Source organism: Bombus affinis, chromosome 6 (assembly GCF_024516045.1).
Source record: "Bombus affinis isolate iyBomAffi1 chromosome 6, iyBomAffi1.2, whole genome shotgun sequence".
In the NCBI taxonomy this organism is placed as follows: Eukaryota; Metazoa; Arthropoda; class Insecta; order Hymenoptera; family Apidae; genus Bombus; species Bombus affinis.
This window is the reverse complement of record NC_066349.1, coordinates 2,407,568-2,422,890: the sequence shown is the minus strand read 5'-3', so window position 1 is coordinate 2,422,890 and position 15,323 is coordinate 2,407,568. Positions and strand designations below refer to the sequence as shown.

Below are 15,323 nucleotides of genomic sequence, written 5' to 3'. Positions count from 1 at the left end.
CAACAATAAGTAGTCAATAATTATATGCAAATAAAACAAATACATCGAAGGAATATTCTTTAATTTTTAAATTATTAAATACATTCTATTTTAACGATATATACACTCATTAATTTTTTAATCTAGGACGCAAAGATTTTTGTGTTTCAGTTTTATATATATACATATATATAAATATATGAATATTTATTATATATATATATATATCCCGGACGCGTGCAATAATTAGAAGTATTTTTCTTAGTGTATTTTATAAAATAAGTATTTTTCACTGGCAAAATTACATTAATCTCATATGAATTAGAAATACTGATGTATAAACATATACATAGTGTTTTTGTTCAAAGTGTAAAAATATTGTTTGACTACAGTAAATAATGCAGCAACATATTTGTGAGTATTTAAATATTAAGTACTGTACAATGCTTTTCTCTGAAAAACGTAAGTTGTGTTTTAAAATAAAGATGATTATGTTATGATAATAGAGCCACCTCTATAGGTAACACTGCTTTAAACATGTTCAGCATATTAAAATAAATATCTTCTATGCTATGTTTACATGATGTAACATAATACATGTATTAACATGAATGTAACATGGAACTATTATATTGTGATGCACAATTTTGCATCACCGAATTTGTTTGTTTATTTGTTGTTTGTTCTGTGAGCGAGTTAAGTTCCTACCTAATGACGTATAATCAATTAACGATATACATAGCGTTTTCTTGAAATTAGATTCACGGAAGTCCAACATTAATGTTCCTTTTTGTCTCTTTCTCTTTTGCTTTATTTTGTACACAATCTATTGTTTATATCTACTGGAACTCATCATCACTGCTCAATAGCATTGTTTTCTCATTATAATTTTGAGAGATTGTAGCAACACGTTGATGAGAAGTATGCCGTCTTTGAGGCGGTGGTATTGGCATATTCTGTGGATCATCTGGATCGAAGCTGGATATCCGCATACCACGTTGTCCTTTAGGAGCTCCTGATTGTTACATTATATCACGTATTATCGTTGACAAAGCCGTTACTAATGAATACATCGATCAGCCAGCGAACAGCGAGAAATCATGCCGATATTTTTTTCTTTAATTCAAAGCATTGTTGGCTATATCGATTATAGGCTATGTACAGTTTTACATGTAATTTGATGAAATCCTTTTACACATAGCACAATTTACAGCATCTTTCTTTATTTTATTGATCTCACTACACATATTATACGTCTATTAAATAATTCATGCGTGTTATAACAATAAAGATTTGAATTTGTTGTTTGAGAAAATTATCGAACATACATATTTAAGAAAAAAATATATAAAAATATATAGCTATATCAGCATGCTAAATTAAATATAAATCATGCCATCTTTTTCAATATACAAGCATTACAAAACAATATTTAATAATCATTAACCTATCCATAAAAAGATACATAATTACAATACTGCCATAGAATAGTAGTCAATTATTATTTGTCTTTTGCATTTATTAAAAAGTAAAATGTTTTTGTGAAATTACACTGTACTCTAAGTGCTCTTGCGTTAAGTGCTTAGTTTCTAATGTACAGTAGATTTTATTAATTGCAAAGTTAATAAATCATATGCTTATATATGTATATGTGTATGTATATTGATTTTGTTATAAACCTTAAATAATAATTTGAGCAGAGAACACTATGCCCACCCTCGAACTTGATTTGAACTTAAAATATCAAATTAATTTTAATGAACTACAATATTAAGAACTTTTCAAACTCTATTAAAAATGTATGAATGCCTCATGTCCAATTTCTTGAAATTAAAAAACGATGCTTCACATTCTCATAGTTTTTCATACGGCAAGTTGGTATTAACGTCTGAAAAATAGTAAAAAGAAAGTGCCTTCAAAGAATATAATCCTAATTGGCACATGTTAATTGAATTTATGATAAAAAGTATTTTTTATCATAAAGAACTATTTCATTACATTTTTGTCGCAAAAGATAAATATAAATGAATTTATTATTTTACCCTTTTAATAATTGGCAGTAGAGTACATTAAAAGATGCATATTAAAAGAAACATATTAAAATAATAAACCTTTATCATATAAAAAGCTAAAATCCATAGTTAAAGGAACATAATAATTACAATTATAGTTATTTATTTACTTCAAATTTTTTAATGATTGTAATTCTTCTCTTACTTTGCATTTAAAACTTAAATGATAAATATAAATAAACAATAAATATGGATGATTTTTAGTTCATCATTCACTACATCATGCTACATGAAAATGTATCAATTGAATAAAGTAATAAAAGAAATTTAAAATACAATATTTATAAAAAATTTTTAATAGAAATAAATTATAAATTATATACATACCAGAACTATATTGTGTGTATTGTTGATACTGTGGATGGAAGTTGTGGATGGCATCAGTCATTATATCTTTTGGATTCATGGTTTCCTATGTATAAAGTTAATTGTATAATATTAAAATATTGTCAATCTTATTGCTTTATCTATTAAATCATTTACAAATTGTTGCAACATACTTTTAAACTGCTACTGATACTTTGCATCGTTACACTTCTTCCTCTTGAATCCGTAACACAACCAGCTGAATACACTTGATATGGAAATGCATAACGTAAAGCTATAGCAGCAAATAACATTTCAATGCAAATCAAAAAGTTTTGATAACCAGCAGAAACTGTGCCCGCACTAGTTGATTGATCTAAACTTATAGGAGAAATTACATTTGCTTTCTCAAGAATAGCCAATAACACCCCTGAAAGGTAATAAAATTAATATTCTTTACATATACAGACCGTATCTTAAGTAATTTGATATATTACCTTGCCAAAATGAGAGGAAGATAACACTTTTAACAGTACAAAATTTTAAGACAGGTTCAAATGGTGTTAACAGGTCTCTTGTAGCAAAATAAAAGAGAAAAAGTCCATAAAGTGCAAGAGATACACTGATATTATAAATTATAGTTATATAAATATAGCCTCCATCTGGGGACCAATCTCCATCTCTATAATGACCAAATGCTTGAAGGAATATAATGACAAATGCCATTACTGGTTTTACCAAGCAAAATTGCAAAGTAGCTTGTTTGCAAAATCTGAGAAAACCAATTGTATATGTTTTCCCAACCAAACAGCATGTTCCATATAAACAATTAGAACGAATAGGTTTGCCACGTATTTCAGACATAATATTTCCTTCACCACCCAGGTACTCGTAGCATAGAGATAAGAAGTTATATATAACAAATGCTTCATAACAGTCCCGTACGGTAAAAAAGTAAACATAATAACTTTCACTGTTGAAAAATAGTAGAGACACCCAAGAATATGTTGCATAAATTGGAACTATAAACAGAATTCTCACTATCCATCTTTGTTCTGTTGGATTAGTATACCACCTTAAATGCTGATAGATCTACAAACCACGATTAAATCAAATTAGTTGTTTATATTTCCTTAATTAACCATAATGCTAAATCAAAAATATGTTACAATGTACCTGTTGACAAGTTATGAATAATGCGACCCAAACAAATGCACCAGCAATACCTTGAGCTGCTCGTGTTTGTAAGAATATTGGAGCTGCTTTCTCAGGAATTGCAGTTGTAGACATCATATCGCCAAGAGATGTAGATGGTTCTGTTGTCACCGTACTACTCATATTTCAATCTGAGAAAAATTAGTGTTGCAAACAACAATACTAAGAATTTAATATAATTGAAGAAAAAGAAAGATAATTGTAGATACGAAGAACATTCATTTTAATCATAATTACAAATGAAAAAATTAAGAAAAAATGACTTTTGGTAACACAGAATAAATGTCAAGATTATGGCTCGCGCGTTAAAAATCAATATGCACAACAATAACAACAGTACTCCATTCGTGCGCAAAAATTCATCTCGTGGACGCACCCGTGCTCCATTCGTAGGTTTTTTCAAACAAATGTAGTATACGAACGATCCCTTCGAACTATCTTGTCGTACGTGTTCTCCTTTTTCTTTCGTATTGTGTGTACGTGTTGACCTGTATGATCAAGCTTCTTAGAAGTTCCCCACTTTCAATTAACCATCTACCAACGCAGTGGTTACTGATGATCGTGACCTTCCCACAGGCAACGTGAATAATCCACCAAATTTTCTTCCCTTTACACTATATAATTTCTCCAGTTTGAGTTTGGATCACCGAGTTTCACTTTTACCCAACATTTTCTCGCATTTCTTTCCGTTTCCTCTTTGACGTCAAACACATTCGTCCAAACAGCTTCACGAAATATACTAGTTGATAATAAAAATATAACTGGTCTTGCTACTACGCCATATATTCTTCTTTTTTCCACCCGTTAATTTTCCCTTTGGTTCTCTTTGTTTTACTCTCACAAACGATCTCTTTTTACCTTCTCCTTCATGCTAAATCCCCTCCATCATTTTCTTTAATTATCGTTATAAACGCATGCGCCAATCCGTGGTTATGTTACATTCTTGACGATAAATTGTTCGACTAGGTAAATTGTAATACTTTTTCAAAACTCAATTTGCTTACTAAGGTATTCCTGTTTACCCAAATTTTAAACAGTTGCTAATGTAAAGGAAGGTTTCTTTTCTTTTGATGCTGCACCATCGATAATTGCAAAATATATTATTATGTGCAGACAACACTGACAATAACATACGAGAAATTTATGTGGATATGTCACTATTCAAATAATATTTTAACGTAGTTTCGTTTTTCATACATTAGATTTATATACAAATTCACGAAAATGGCACTCATTTATATCGAAGACAACGATCCCTGGTAAGAATAATTAACCTTGATTTCTTTGTTTACTTCTGAGATGAAAACTGTTACTTAAGTATTTGTTTAAATTACATAGGTTAACGGAATATGATGCCTGTGAGAAACTTTACAGAGAGATTATGGAACAATTTACAGCTCGCAATAAACATTCAAAAACATTGCAAGCATATGCAAGTATATCTGCAAATATACGAATTCGTCTGAAACAGTATAATCGTGAAGTCCAACAACTTAAGAATAAAGTAGATGATGCTTTAAAATCTAAAGCTATGTATCCTTTTACATGTTCATTTGATTAAGAAGTAAGACCTACCAGCATAGAAATTTTTTCCTTAAAATACAAAGATATGCAGAACTGCTGAAGAAGCAGAAAGAAGGATACGTCAAATTGAAATATTGAAGAGCAGAGATGTACAATTACAAAAATTGTGTGACACACGTACAAATAATCTTATATCTTCCCGTGCAAATTTACTTACATCAGGAACATCAGCGTTTGCAGATGGAGGCACAACCTCTTGGGCAGCTGATGACGACGATGATAAACCTATAGATACACAAACATGTGTTGTTGATCTTATGACTCAACAAGATAGGATTCTGGAAGGTATAAATTTTGATATCTTTTACCAGATTTGTATAATATTTTTTCAATACTTTTATAGAGCAAAATAAAGGCTTGGAAGAGTTATGTAAAGTCATTGCAAGGCAAAAACAAATTGGCCAAACCATTAGCAATGAAGTAGATCACCAAAATGGTAACTTAAATTTAATATTACTTATTCTTTATCAATTTGAAGATATAAAATTTACTTTAAAAGTTTTATATTTTTATGTAGAAATAATCGATAATTTATCCAATCATATGGATAGGACTGATGAATCATTAATTACCAAAACGCAACACGTACAAACAATTAACTTCAAAGATCGTACATGTGGTTACTGGATAGTAATAATTTTGCTTTTTATTTGTATCATCATAGTTGCTTTACTTCCATAATTTTTAATGCATTCAATTATTGTATGAAAACTGTTAGGTATTTCGTTTGATGTAAATTAATGTTCTGTATATATGCATATGTAAAAATGCCGTTCTTACAAATTACTACATTTTATTTTCTTAATTATTTATTAATTTTAAACCAGTATTTGTATATATTATAAGAATTATATTATACTTATAAGCAAAAAATATATATATAATACAAATTAAAACAAATATTTGTGTTTGTGATAAAAACCTGACATCTTATATCATTAAAGCTATATTAATATCGCAATGAAATCAACTTTTTTAATAGAAAATAAACTTTTTTCGTTATCTATCTTTATACAAATTACATTTTATTGCTTAAGTTATTTCAAGTTTCCTTGGATCATATCATTAGTAATTTCTGACATATTACATTTTGTATCCAATCTAAGGTTTTTCAGAAGTGCTTTTGGACTAGGATCTCTTCCACTAAACTTTCTGAAATTCTCACGTGCAGAATAAGTACCACCAACAGACAAAAATGATTCGCGATATCTTCCACCGAGTTCCTTCAATGATTCTTTATTCTCATACGAGACATCTTGAAAAGCACTGTACAAATCAGCGGCAATCATTTTTGACCAAACATGACTGAAATTATAACATTTTTATTTTTTCAATACTTCAGCAGAACATATGCATATTCTAACATTTACAAAATCTTACCTGTAATAAGCAGCTGCCCATTGTCCACTAAAGATAGCATCAAAAGAACAAATATGGCTGTCCTTCTTATATGGAGGAAGTACAAAATATTTTTTCCATAAGCGGTTCATTATGCTATTCCAAAATTCTTTGCTGCAAATTTTAGAGGAAATTATGAAATATATTACTATATTTATTATTCAAATAACATTTATACATATTTATAGTATCCAATCTTACCCAGAATATAATTCTAAATCAAATTCTGACAAATACAATTCTTTACATAAATTGTAACCAGATAAATGTGTCTTTGAATCCCTTACTTTTTCAATTATATTAAGAGGTAATAGTTCTTCAGTAACTTGATGACATGAAATTCTTTGCACAAATGATGGTTCATATAACCTAATAAGCAAATAAAACATTATACAATATATGTAGTTGTAAATTATAAAGAATATGAAGATTTTAAATCTACCAATTTTCAAGAAGATAGTCAGAAATAAATTGTGCATCCCATTCTACAAACGAAAGTCCTGCAATATGCGTGTATTCCACCTTTGTTAATATATGATGTAATGCATGTCCGAACTAAATGACAAAGAATAATATTAAGAAAAATAAGTAACCTTAAACTTTATTTTTATATGCATAAAATTTACCTGCCGAAATAACGTTTGAAGGTCTTTGAATGAAAGTAAGGAAGGTTTCTCACCCATGGGTGGTGCGAAATTGAATATTAATGCAACTAATGGTTTTATGCCACATATTTTACTTCTATTTTGTACTTCTACTGTATATCCTGCATTCTGTGACACTCGAACTTTCTCATCTCCTCTTGCATATGGATCTAAATAAAAACTACCTACTGGATCAGTACTTGAATGTTTTAAATCAAAGACATCAAAAAATCGAACATCTTTATGCCAGAGATCTAGCTTCTTGGATTCAATAATCTTTACATCAAATAACGTTTCAATAAGTTCAAATAAGCCACATAACACTTTCGGTAGAGGAAAATAATTATTTAAATCCTCTTCCTTGTACCTGTAAATGATATTGTAATGATATATATTTATATTCTTTTTTATTACAAAGTGTTTCTGAATTTTATTTTATAATTACATGTACACAGAATGTAGTTGTTTTCTACCCCAATATGCTATATCCCAATGTTGAAGTGGACCATCTAAACCTTTTTCATTTGCAAATGCTTGAAGTTCTTTAATTTCATGTTCTTGAGCAGGTCGAGCTTTTATAGACAAAGCAAATCAATAATACTAGTTATATATAATATTGCATACTTGATGCAAATGTAATTATACAAATTTTACCTGTGGCTAATAAATTATTCAATACATAGTGAATATTTTGTATACTGCCTGCCATTTTAGTTTCGATACTTAAATCAGAAAATGACTTGTATCCCAATAAATGAGCCTCTTGATTTCTTTTCTGTCTAATTTCTTCTAATGTTGTACTTGTTTGTACCGATCTATCATGTAATAAAGATGCTTTGGTAACATTTGCATCCCAAACTCTCCATCTTAAAGCACGATCATGGCAATGTTCTAAACAATATACATTAGAACAAATTAATCTTTAATTTCATTATATTTGATTGATTTACAACATTAAAAATAAATTTTATTATGATCAATAAACTTTCAATTTTATAGGTAGATTTATACCCATAAATGGTTCCAGGATATCAGGAGTTAAAATTACTATCCATGGTCCTGCAAGAAACTGTGTAGGATTTACTGCCATAGATTTTAGTAATTCTTCAGGAAAATCTCTTACAATATTAGGATCTCTTATAGTAAAAGTAAGATTATTTATGGCCATCTATGAAGAGACAAAGTAGCATTAATATTTCTTTAACTTATATTTGCACATTTTGCTATTTACAAACCTGCACTTTTTGTGAATATTTTTTAATTTTTTCAGACAACCATATTTTCAATGCTACAAATTGTTCATTTTTCTTCTTAGACAATTCTAATCCATTTAACCTTCCTTCCAATATATATCTTGCTAAAATTCTTTTCTGTTCAACATTTAATTCACTTTCATTATTATTCAAGACATTTTTACATGCTTGATATATTGGTATATTAATGTATTTAAAAGCGGAAGCTCGTTTAGCACGTTCACTAATACTTATATAATATTGTGTAGGCATTAAACTTTGATTTCCTAAATATAATGTTTTTGCAATGCCCCATGTAATATTCAAAGAGGTATCTATCTCCTCTATAGGGCCTAATACGTTTTTAAATAAATTTTCTGGAGAAATATTGTTAACATCTGTAAATCAATTTTACAAAACATAAGTGTTTTCAATAAACTTCAATTAAAAGATTATAACATAAGTAAAATAAAAGAATTACTTTCTATTTGTTTCCCTAAGGTTTTAACTGTTTCTTCAAATTCTAATGATTGCCTTCCAATAACAGCAACACATTTTTCTATTGTAATATTTGTAAATTCTGGACTTTTATCTTCTTTTAATAAGGGATATTTCCCTGGTAAATCTTCTCCAATTTCTGGGACACTGAATAAAAATATGATTAACCACTAAAACCATTATTATGTTGTGCAAAGGAAATTATACAGAATATTTACATACAAAACTTATTAAGTATTAAGTTGAGAATAAAATTATGTAATTTTTATTTTGAATAAAATAATTACAGTATACATACAGAATCAAATAACCATTACGTCTTGGAATTTTTAAAAAACTATTTTGTGATAGGATAATTCTTTTGCCACAAAATGAAGCCATTTTGATATTTCTTAAAAGCATTGTGTTTTTACAACTTTTTAAATTACATCGTCAATTAAAAACCAGTCTTTTTGGTTACAAACAACACTTTGTATTATTTAATTCCTACTTTCTTCATTGAACTAGCCAAAATTTAGTCATGAACTACATATTATACGATTAAATTCTGTAGACATTTAACTGCATTTTTAATAGTTTCACAATAGTTTATAACTTTGTTGAAATAGTTTTTAAAATAGGTACAGTTATGTGAAAAATTTTGCTCTTAAACAATAAAATAAATAAATAAACTAGATCACATTCTCAAATGAATTTTTTGTTATGTAATCATAAAGTGTATTTGTTACGATACATTTGTGATGGCGCCACTATAAATGTCATTAAAATTTAGAATAAAGTTCCTATTTTGTGATTCGAGATCACTTACTATCTAGGTACATTTACATTAGGATAACTTCAATTAGGTAGAAAAAATTGCGTATTTTCTGACGCGTAGATAGTGAGACATTATACAGAGAGATTGATATTACGATATTATTTGGTACATTGAAACTATTCCTGCAATAAATTTTGCTGTTTCAATCATTACCACAAAATCGACATCTGTAACAATGTCAGGCAAACTACGTGGAGGTAATGTTAAGTGGGAAAATTCGGCAGAAGGAAATGATGTATATGAAACAAAGCATAAAATGAGGTTGAGAGAATCGCCAAGGAATACGCAACAACCTGCTATACCCGAAAACGAGATTGTTATAGAACCACGAAAGCGAGGTCGAGGTCCTTCTAAAAGGCCTTGTCTTAATAGAAATGCTTTAATGGCTCGAGAAAATCGGCTCAAGAAGAAAGCATACCTAGAGAAAATAGAAAATAAGCTATTATTTTATCAGCAAGAAAACAAAAATTTAGTAAACATTATAAAAAGACAAGGTATTGACCTTAAACGGTTAACTGGTGAAGTTGCTTATTTCAAGAGTGTATTAAACAATAATACCAGTATCACTGCATTATTGAAGACTATCAATGATGGTCTTCAAAAGATTAGTACACAGAAGAAGAATTCATTGCGTTTGAATCGTGTTTCTGAGTGTTCAAATGAATTGGATGTTCAACACAAATGTACATGTTCTACAAATGTGAAGGAGAATATATTGAATATTCAAAATACCGATATATTTATTACAAATGTCAATAATGATTCATTGATCGAACGTGGTACAAGTAAAGATCAAAACAATGAATCATATATTAATTCCCGAAGGCAACTTGCTTGTAAGAATTCAAGCATTGATAAAATCTCTTCATCTTTTTTAGATTCGGATCACAATTATACTGTTTCCAAAAGTACAATAGTCAATGTTAAGAACAGTCTTCAAAGTAAAGAAGAAACAAACTTAATAACATCAACTACCAATTTAATATCTGAAGATAATTATATGGATAATACAAAGGAGTTAAACAATTTATTACCAATTGCTCAAGCAGATTTACCCAATGCAAATGAAAAAAAAGATACTGATACCATTGGTATTGATTTTGATCAGTTTTCTTCTTTCAATATGGATATATTTGAAGATCTTCCAAAATGTGACGAGATGATGAATACAGTGGATAGTTTAAATGATGCATCCAACCTTTTTAAAGCAGATGAAATATCTCAAACTTTAGATAATACTGGAATCTGTCTTCATGTTAATTCAGATAAAGTATCTTTAGAGTTTTGTGCAATTTGTCATTTAAATAGTAAGAACTCGGGATCAAACTGAAGGGGGAATTGATCGTAAATCTTTTAAATCCACTCAATGATGAATCTCTGGAGAGGTCAACCAAAGATTTTGAACATATTTTTCGATCAGTGGATTATAAAAAGTTACTGAAAGTAATATGTTATTTTAGTTTCTTACTATGATTACTGAATTTAATATAAAAAATTGTTACATATACAATAGAGGGTATATCAATATTTTCAGGTGTATCAAGAAGAAATGTGTCAGCATGTTTGTCAGTTTGCTGCTGAAACATCATAGAAATGCTTTTCACATGGAACGAAAGTTGCGTTATTAATATCTGTACTACATATATAAATATGTACACAAGTACATAAATAATATACATATATACATATATATTTGTATATAAATGTGCAATATGTATACATATATATCTGTATATACATGTGTGATGTGTATACATATATATCTGTATGCATACATATACATATGCGTATATGTATATATTTCTTTCTATTTACATTTTCACACCCATGTATGCATATATGTGTATACAGATAACGATACATATAAGCATATATGGTGTTTATTTTATAAGTGACTGATTTTTTTATGTAATGCTTTAAAATTATATCTAATAACATGTAGTGATGTAAAATATTTTTGCCACATGCTGCATCAATTGCTACTTTTTAAAAGCGGTATTTAGCAATATAAAAATTGTTTTGTAAGAAGTGTTTATTATGTTCGAATCTATTGGATCTAATCTATCCATTAGAACACTACAAAGTTTCTGTTTGTTATGTATAATGTTAAATCGTAACACTTCTGTTCCTCTGAGACTGTAATTATTTGCTTTTTACAGGATAATACCGTATTGCCATTGAAGTTTGCTAGCAACGATCATACAAAAAGGTGGGCGTTAATGTAATTTTATTAACCATGTATTTGAAATTTAGTACTATAAAAATGTATTATATACAATTTGTTAGATTTGTAACAAATGTGATTTGTTTGTTTGGTCTAGTTGAAGTTTGGCATGTCTGACACATTCTGTTTAATGTTTGGTGTAACATAGTATTTTGGAGCAATTACAAATAGTGCTTGTTGGGAAAGTGTGTGGAATCACGATCGTCCCCCTTCTTTTCTATAAAATATATGATTTTATAATAAACAGGTTGAGTACGATTAAATCGATGTTTGTTTTTATACACGTGAAAAAACATATATATTGCACTATGTAAAAGTTATTGCAAAAATTGTCCAAATATCAGTTTTGTATACTCTGTAATTTAATTTTCAGCTGTATCCCGAGGATTTTCAGCCATTATGGAACATTCCATCCACTGATCGAGTTGTATGGTAATTGAAGTTGAAATTAAAGAATTAAATAATAAATTTAATATTTCTTATATATTGTATTTCATAAATTATGTAGTAGTATGAATTAGATGCGGTTTTGCAAGTGTTAGAAATTTTATTACTTTAAGTCTTACATAAGCTTTAATAATGGAAAATCACATAAAGTATGATGAAAATGATTAGAGCAAATGTAAAAAATCATTTTTTGCTTCTGGAGGAAAAGAAGTGTATCGATTTTGTCATTATTACGATATACTTGTTTTAATATGTATGCCATTTTTATATACTTTTATTATAAATTATTTATTTATTCATAACATACAGGCATAAATTTAAAATTTATGTAAATGAAAATTGTTCTCTGTCGATTTGAGTATTTTGTAATTTTTAATTAAGATAAGTTGTTTTGTATACAAATTTTATTGCTTATTTATAATAAATAATCTACTTTTTATATGCGTCAATAATTCAATTAATCCTTTATAATATAATTATAATTATAATTCAATAATCCATCCTTTTTTACTTTTATACAATTTATAAAAGTAAACATTTTACATTTATACAATAATATCCTTAAATTAAGGTGTCAATCATTTTGTTATAAAATATGAAAATACAATTTTGTCATGTCTATTTCAATTATAATGTATTATGATATTTGTTATACTGTAAGATACTGCAATCAATATAAACGATTAAACTTTTTAAAGAGTTTGTATTTGATTTTTTCTTTAGTTAACATAATCATTTTCCTGTGTCGTAATATTTATGCAATAGGGAACTATATAACTTTGTACAAAGGATTCATGGTCACAAATATACTAGTTTAATATGAAATAAACAATATAAATGATTAGTCTCAAATTCCAAGGCGACTGAAAACATCTGGTTTCTTCACGTGCGCTACCGTTGTAATTCTGTCGAAAGTTACTTGTTTAGTACTGCTTGTTTTAACCATTCCCAAACGTGCTTTTGCTGGTATCGAAGTTAATCTTTCTGAAGCTAACAAAATTATTGCATAAAAGTTAAAAAAATAAGTGAAAATTATAAAGATTCATATTATTATATAATTATAAAGAATTATAAAGATGTGTAAACAGTGTTATTGATGTTGGGCTACATACCTAGCTTTCCAGATGTAACATTGGATTTTATCAATCTGTTGTCTCTTAAAGATGTGTTGTTAAAAGAAATTCTTTTTGTTGTTTTCACTAACTGTGTAACATTATTTGACATAACTTTTCTATTTGCTTCTTGATCAGCCCGCATTGTGCCTACATTTTTTGGTATAATTTTATTTGTTGTAAGAATCGAAGTTCTTGTATTGGAACTTCTGCTTTTTAATATTCCTACAGTATTTGTTCCATTTTTCAATATACCTGCTTGTGTTATGGTATTATCCTTTTTGGCATCTTTATCTCCTAATCGATTAAAAACACTCACAGATCTTTTAAGGATATCTTTTCCTAATCCAGTAATATTAAATGTCTGTGATGTTTCAGTTGGATTTGTTGTACTAGTTACAGAACTATCACCCAGCCTGTCAAATACAGTTCGCTTTTGTTCTATGGAGTTTTTAAGAATTTGTTGACTTCTAGATGTTGATCCTTTTGGAAGTATTACAGTATATCCTACTTTATTATCTTCATTATCAAGTGATTTTAGTTTTTTAGGTGTTTCTTGCCACTCATCTTCATTATTACTATCAAATTCATCGTCCTCTTTTAATTTTCTTTTAAGGATGGTCTGCTTTTTTTGATTAGCAAGATCTGTAATTATTTCACCCGATGTTGATGCTGATTTTTTAGCAACAACAGTTTTCTTAACCGAACTTGTTGGAATCTTAACAATCTTTTTTGTGATTATTGTATCAGATTTAAGTTTAGTAGCAATAGCTTTAGAAGTAGAACTAGCTGCTTTTGTTGCTACTTTTTTAATCATTGGTTTGGGTTTTCCAACATTATCCTCTGTATCAACTAAGAATCTTTCACATGTTGTCTCTTCTACTACTTTTTTTGCATATCTTAAAATAGCAATCATATCTCCCATTAAAGTAATTCCCATTTCTTTGAGACTAGGTTTGTCCAAATCAGGTAACATGTCTGGTTTAATACGATTATTGGAAAACACAACAGCATGTTTTGTAGCTACATCTTGAGGAAATCCAGCTCCTTTAAAAAATTTTACCCAATATGCTATAAAAGAAAAAAATAGTAACAAATGATAATTCTTACTCAAAAATTGAAAAATTAGGAAAATTACAAAAAATTTTACATACCTGATAATGATGATGCCATTTTACCGATTAGGTTATTTTTATTATTTGACACGATAATGTTTTATAAATAATTTCATACGTTAAAAATATATCATTCACAGACAAATTAACAACATTATTTCACATATTTTACAAAATTTGTTATATTGTATACAAATTCACTTAAAATAAATATTTTTGTGAACGAAAATATACTGTTTCGAATATGTAGATAAGAAGAAATGTTCAGTTATAACTTGTTGAAAAAATATCACAAAATATTGTTAAAAAATGATAATAAACATCGGCATTCCATTGCTTGAAGCTTCAGATCTATTCATGTCTATTCGCCTGTACATATGTATAAGTATATCTATATGAACACAAATGCATGAGTGAAATTGGAATGATTAGATAAAATTTTATAGAAAGTCATATGTGGCGACACCACCGGCAAATATAAGCATTAGTCATAAGTGGCAATTTTTATTTATAAATGAATTGAAATTACCTTTAAATTTCTACACTATCACAAAATAAATGTACAATACATATAGCTCTATGTAAAAGAAGTTATAGATTTCTAATAAAATGGAAATATTCATTAATTTCGTATAATATATTACAAAAATGTAAATTACCTGAATAAAAATTTATTATAT

The 15,323-nt window shown here is 28.1% G+C and overlaps 5 protein-coding genes across 8 annotated transcripts; 2 read left to right on the top strand and 3 right to left on the bottom strand.

Moving 5' to 3' along the window:
* Positions 1–44: 44 nt before the first annotated feature.
* Positions 45–4,096, bottom strand: LOC126917139 (transmembrane protein 184B). Of its 2 annotated transcripts, none has more exons than XM_050723691.1 (6): positions 3,949–4,096; positions 3,534–3,703; positions 2,855–3,449; positions 2,552–2,787; positions 2,379–2,463; positions 45–994 (listed from the first exon to the last, which is right to left on the bottom strand). In XM_050723691.1, exons 2-6 carry the CDS (start codon positions 3,693–3,695, stop codon positions 819–821), a joined length of 1,254 nt encoding a protein of 417 aa, XP_050579648.1. In that variant the 5' UTR covers positions 3,696–3,703; positions 3,949–4,096; the 3' UTR covers positions 45–818. The 2 variants fall into 2 exon arrangements, with proteins under 2 accessions (XP_050579648.1, XP_050579649.1); XM_050723692.1 differs by lacking the exon at positions 45–994 and adding an exon at positions 1,186–1,867.
* Positions 4,097–4,522: 426 nt separating this feature from the next.
* On the top strand, positions 4,523–5,939 carry LOC126917154 (syntaxin-8). Its single transcript, XM_050723731.1, has 6 exons — positions 4,523–4,538; positions 4,775–4,831; positions 4,911–5,105; positions 5,188–5,441; positions 5,500–5,592; positions 5,674–5,939. Exons 2-6 carry the CDS (start codon positions 4,797–4,799, stop codon positions 5,835–5,837), a joined length of 741 nt encoding a protein of 246 aa, XP_050579688.1. The 5' UTR covers positions 4,523–4,538; positions 4,775–4,796; the 3' UTR covers positions 5,838–5,939.
* On the bottom strand, positions 5,777–9,550 carry LOC126917124 (uncharacterized). Its single transcript, XM_050723650.1, has 11 exons — positions 9,227–9,550; positions 8,912–9,075; positions 8,434–8,828; positions 8,210–8,366; positions 7,853–8,089; positions 7,644–7,770; positions 7,181–7,565; positions 6,997–7,109; positions 6,756–6,923; positions 6,537–6,668; positions 5,777–6,461 (listed from the first exon to the last, which is right to left on the bottom strand). The coding sequence occupies exons 1-11, from the start codon at positions 9,328–9,330 to the stop codon at positions 6,194–6,196; spliced, it is 2,250 nt and encodes a 749-aa protein (XP_050579607.1). The 5' UTR covers positions 9,331–9,550; the 3' UTR covers positions 5,777–6,193.
* A 220-nt stretch (positions 9,551–9,770) lies between these two features.
* Positions 9,771–12,855, top strand: LOC126917144 (uncharacterized). Of its 3 annotated transcripts, XM_050723709.1 has the most exons (5): positions 9,774–10,530; positions 10,624–11,188; positions 11,280–11,954; positions 12,067–12,216; positions 12,343–12,855. In XM_050723709.1, exons 1-2 carry the CDS (start codon positions 9,921–9,923, stop codon positions 11,073–11,075), a joined length of 1,062 nt encoding a protein of 353 aa, XP_050579666.1. In that variant the 5' UTR covers positions 9,774–9,920; the 3' UTR covers positions 11,076–11,188; positions 11,280–11,954; positions 12,067–12,216; positions 12,343–12,855. The 3 variants fall into 3 exon arrangements, with proteins under 3 accessions (XP_050579665.1, XP_050579663.1, XP_050579666.1); XM_050723708.1 differs by having other exon boundaries at positions 9,771–11,178; XM_050723706.1 differs by having other exon boundaries at positions 9,772–11,188.
* Positions 12,856–13,099: 244 nt separating this feature from the next.
* On the bottom strand, positions 13,100–15,058 carry LOC126917140 (uncharacterized protein C19orf47 homolog). Its single transcript, XM_050723694.1, has 3 exons — positions 14,683–15,058; positions 13,529–14,599; positions 13,100–13,406 (listed from the first exon to the last, which is right to left on the bottom strand). The coding sequence occupies exons 1-3, from the start codon at positions 14,699–14,701 to the stop codon at positions 13,264–13,266; spliced, it is 1,233 nt and encodes a 410-aa protein (XP_050579651.1). The 5' UTR covers positions 14,702–15,058; the 3' UTR covers positions 13,100–13,263.
* Positions 15,059–15,323: the final 265 nt, after the last annotated feature.

Excerpts from the sequence above, each read along its gene's own strand:
- LOC126917139 (XM_050723691.1), bottom strand. The coding sequence starts at position 3,695 with ATGAGTAGTACGGTGACAACAGAACCATCTACATCTCTTGGCGATATG. Across the intron at positions 3,450-3,533 it reads TATTCATAACTTGTCAACAG|ATCTATCAGCATTTAAGGTG; the intron begins GTACATTGTAAC and ends CGTGGTTTGTAG. Across the intron at positions 995-2,378 it reads ATACACACAATATAGTTCTG|GAGCTCCTAAAGGACAACGT; the intron begins GTATGTATATAA and ends TGTAACAATCAG.
- LOC126917154 (XM_050723731.1), top strand. The coding sequence starts at position 4,797 with ATGGCACTCATTTATATCGAAGACAACGATCCCTG. Across the intron at positions 4,832-4,910 it reads ATCGAAGACAACGATCCCTG|GTTAACGGAATATGATGCCT; the intron begins GTAAGAATAATT and ends TAAATTACATAG. Across the intron at positions 5,106-5,187 it reads GCTTTAAAATCTAAAGCTAT|AACTGCTGAAGAAGCAGAAA; the intron begins GTATCCTTTTAC and ends AAAGATATGCAG.
- LOC126917124 (XM_050723650.1), bottom strand. The coding sequence starts at position 9,330 with ATGCTTTTAAGAAATATCAAAATGGCTTCATTTTGTGGCAAAAGAATT. Across the intron at positions 9,076-9,226 it reads CGTAATGGTTATTTGATTCT|TGTCCCAGAAATTGGAGAAG; the intron begins GTATGTATACTG and ends ATTTTTATTCAG. Across the intron at positions 6,462-6,536 it reads TGGGCAGCTGCTTATTACAG|TCATGTTTGGTCAAAAATGA; the intron begins GTAAGATTTTGT and ends TTATAATTTCAG.
- LOC126917144 (XM_050723708.1), top strand. The coding sequence starts at position 9,921 with ATGTCAGGCAAACTACGTGGAGGTAATGTTAAGTGGGAAAATTCGGCA.
- LOC126917140 (XM_050723694.1), bottom strand. Across the intron at positions 13,407-13,528 it reads TGTTACATCTGGAAAGCTAG|CTTCAGAAAGATTAACTTCG; the intron begins GTATGTAGCCCA and ends TAATTTTGTTAG.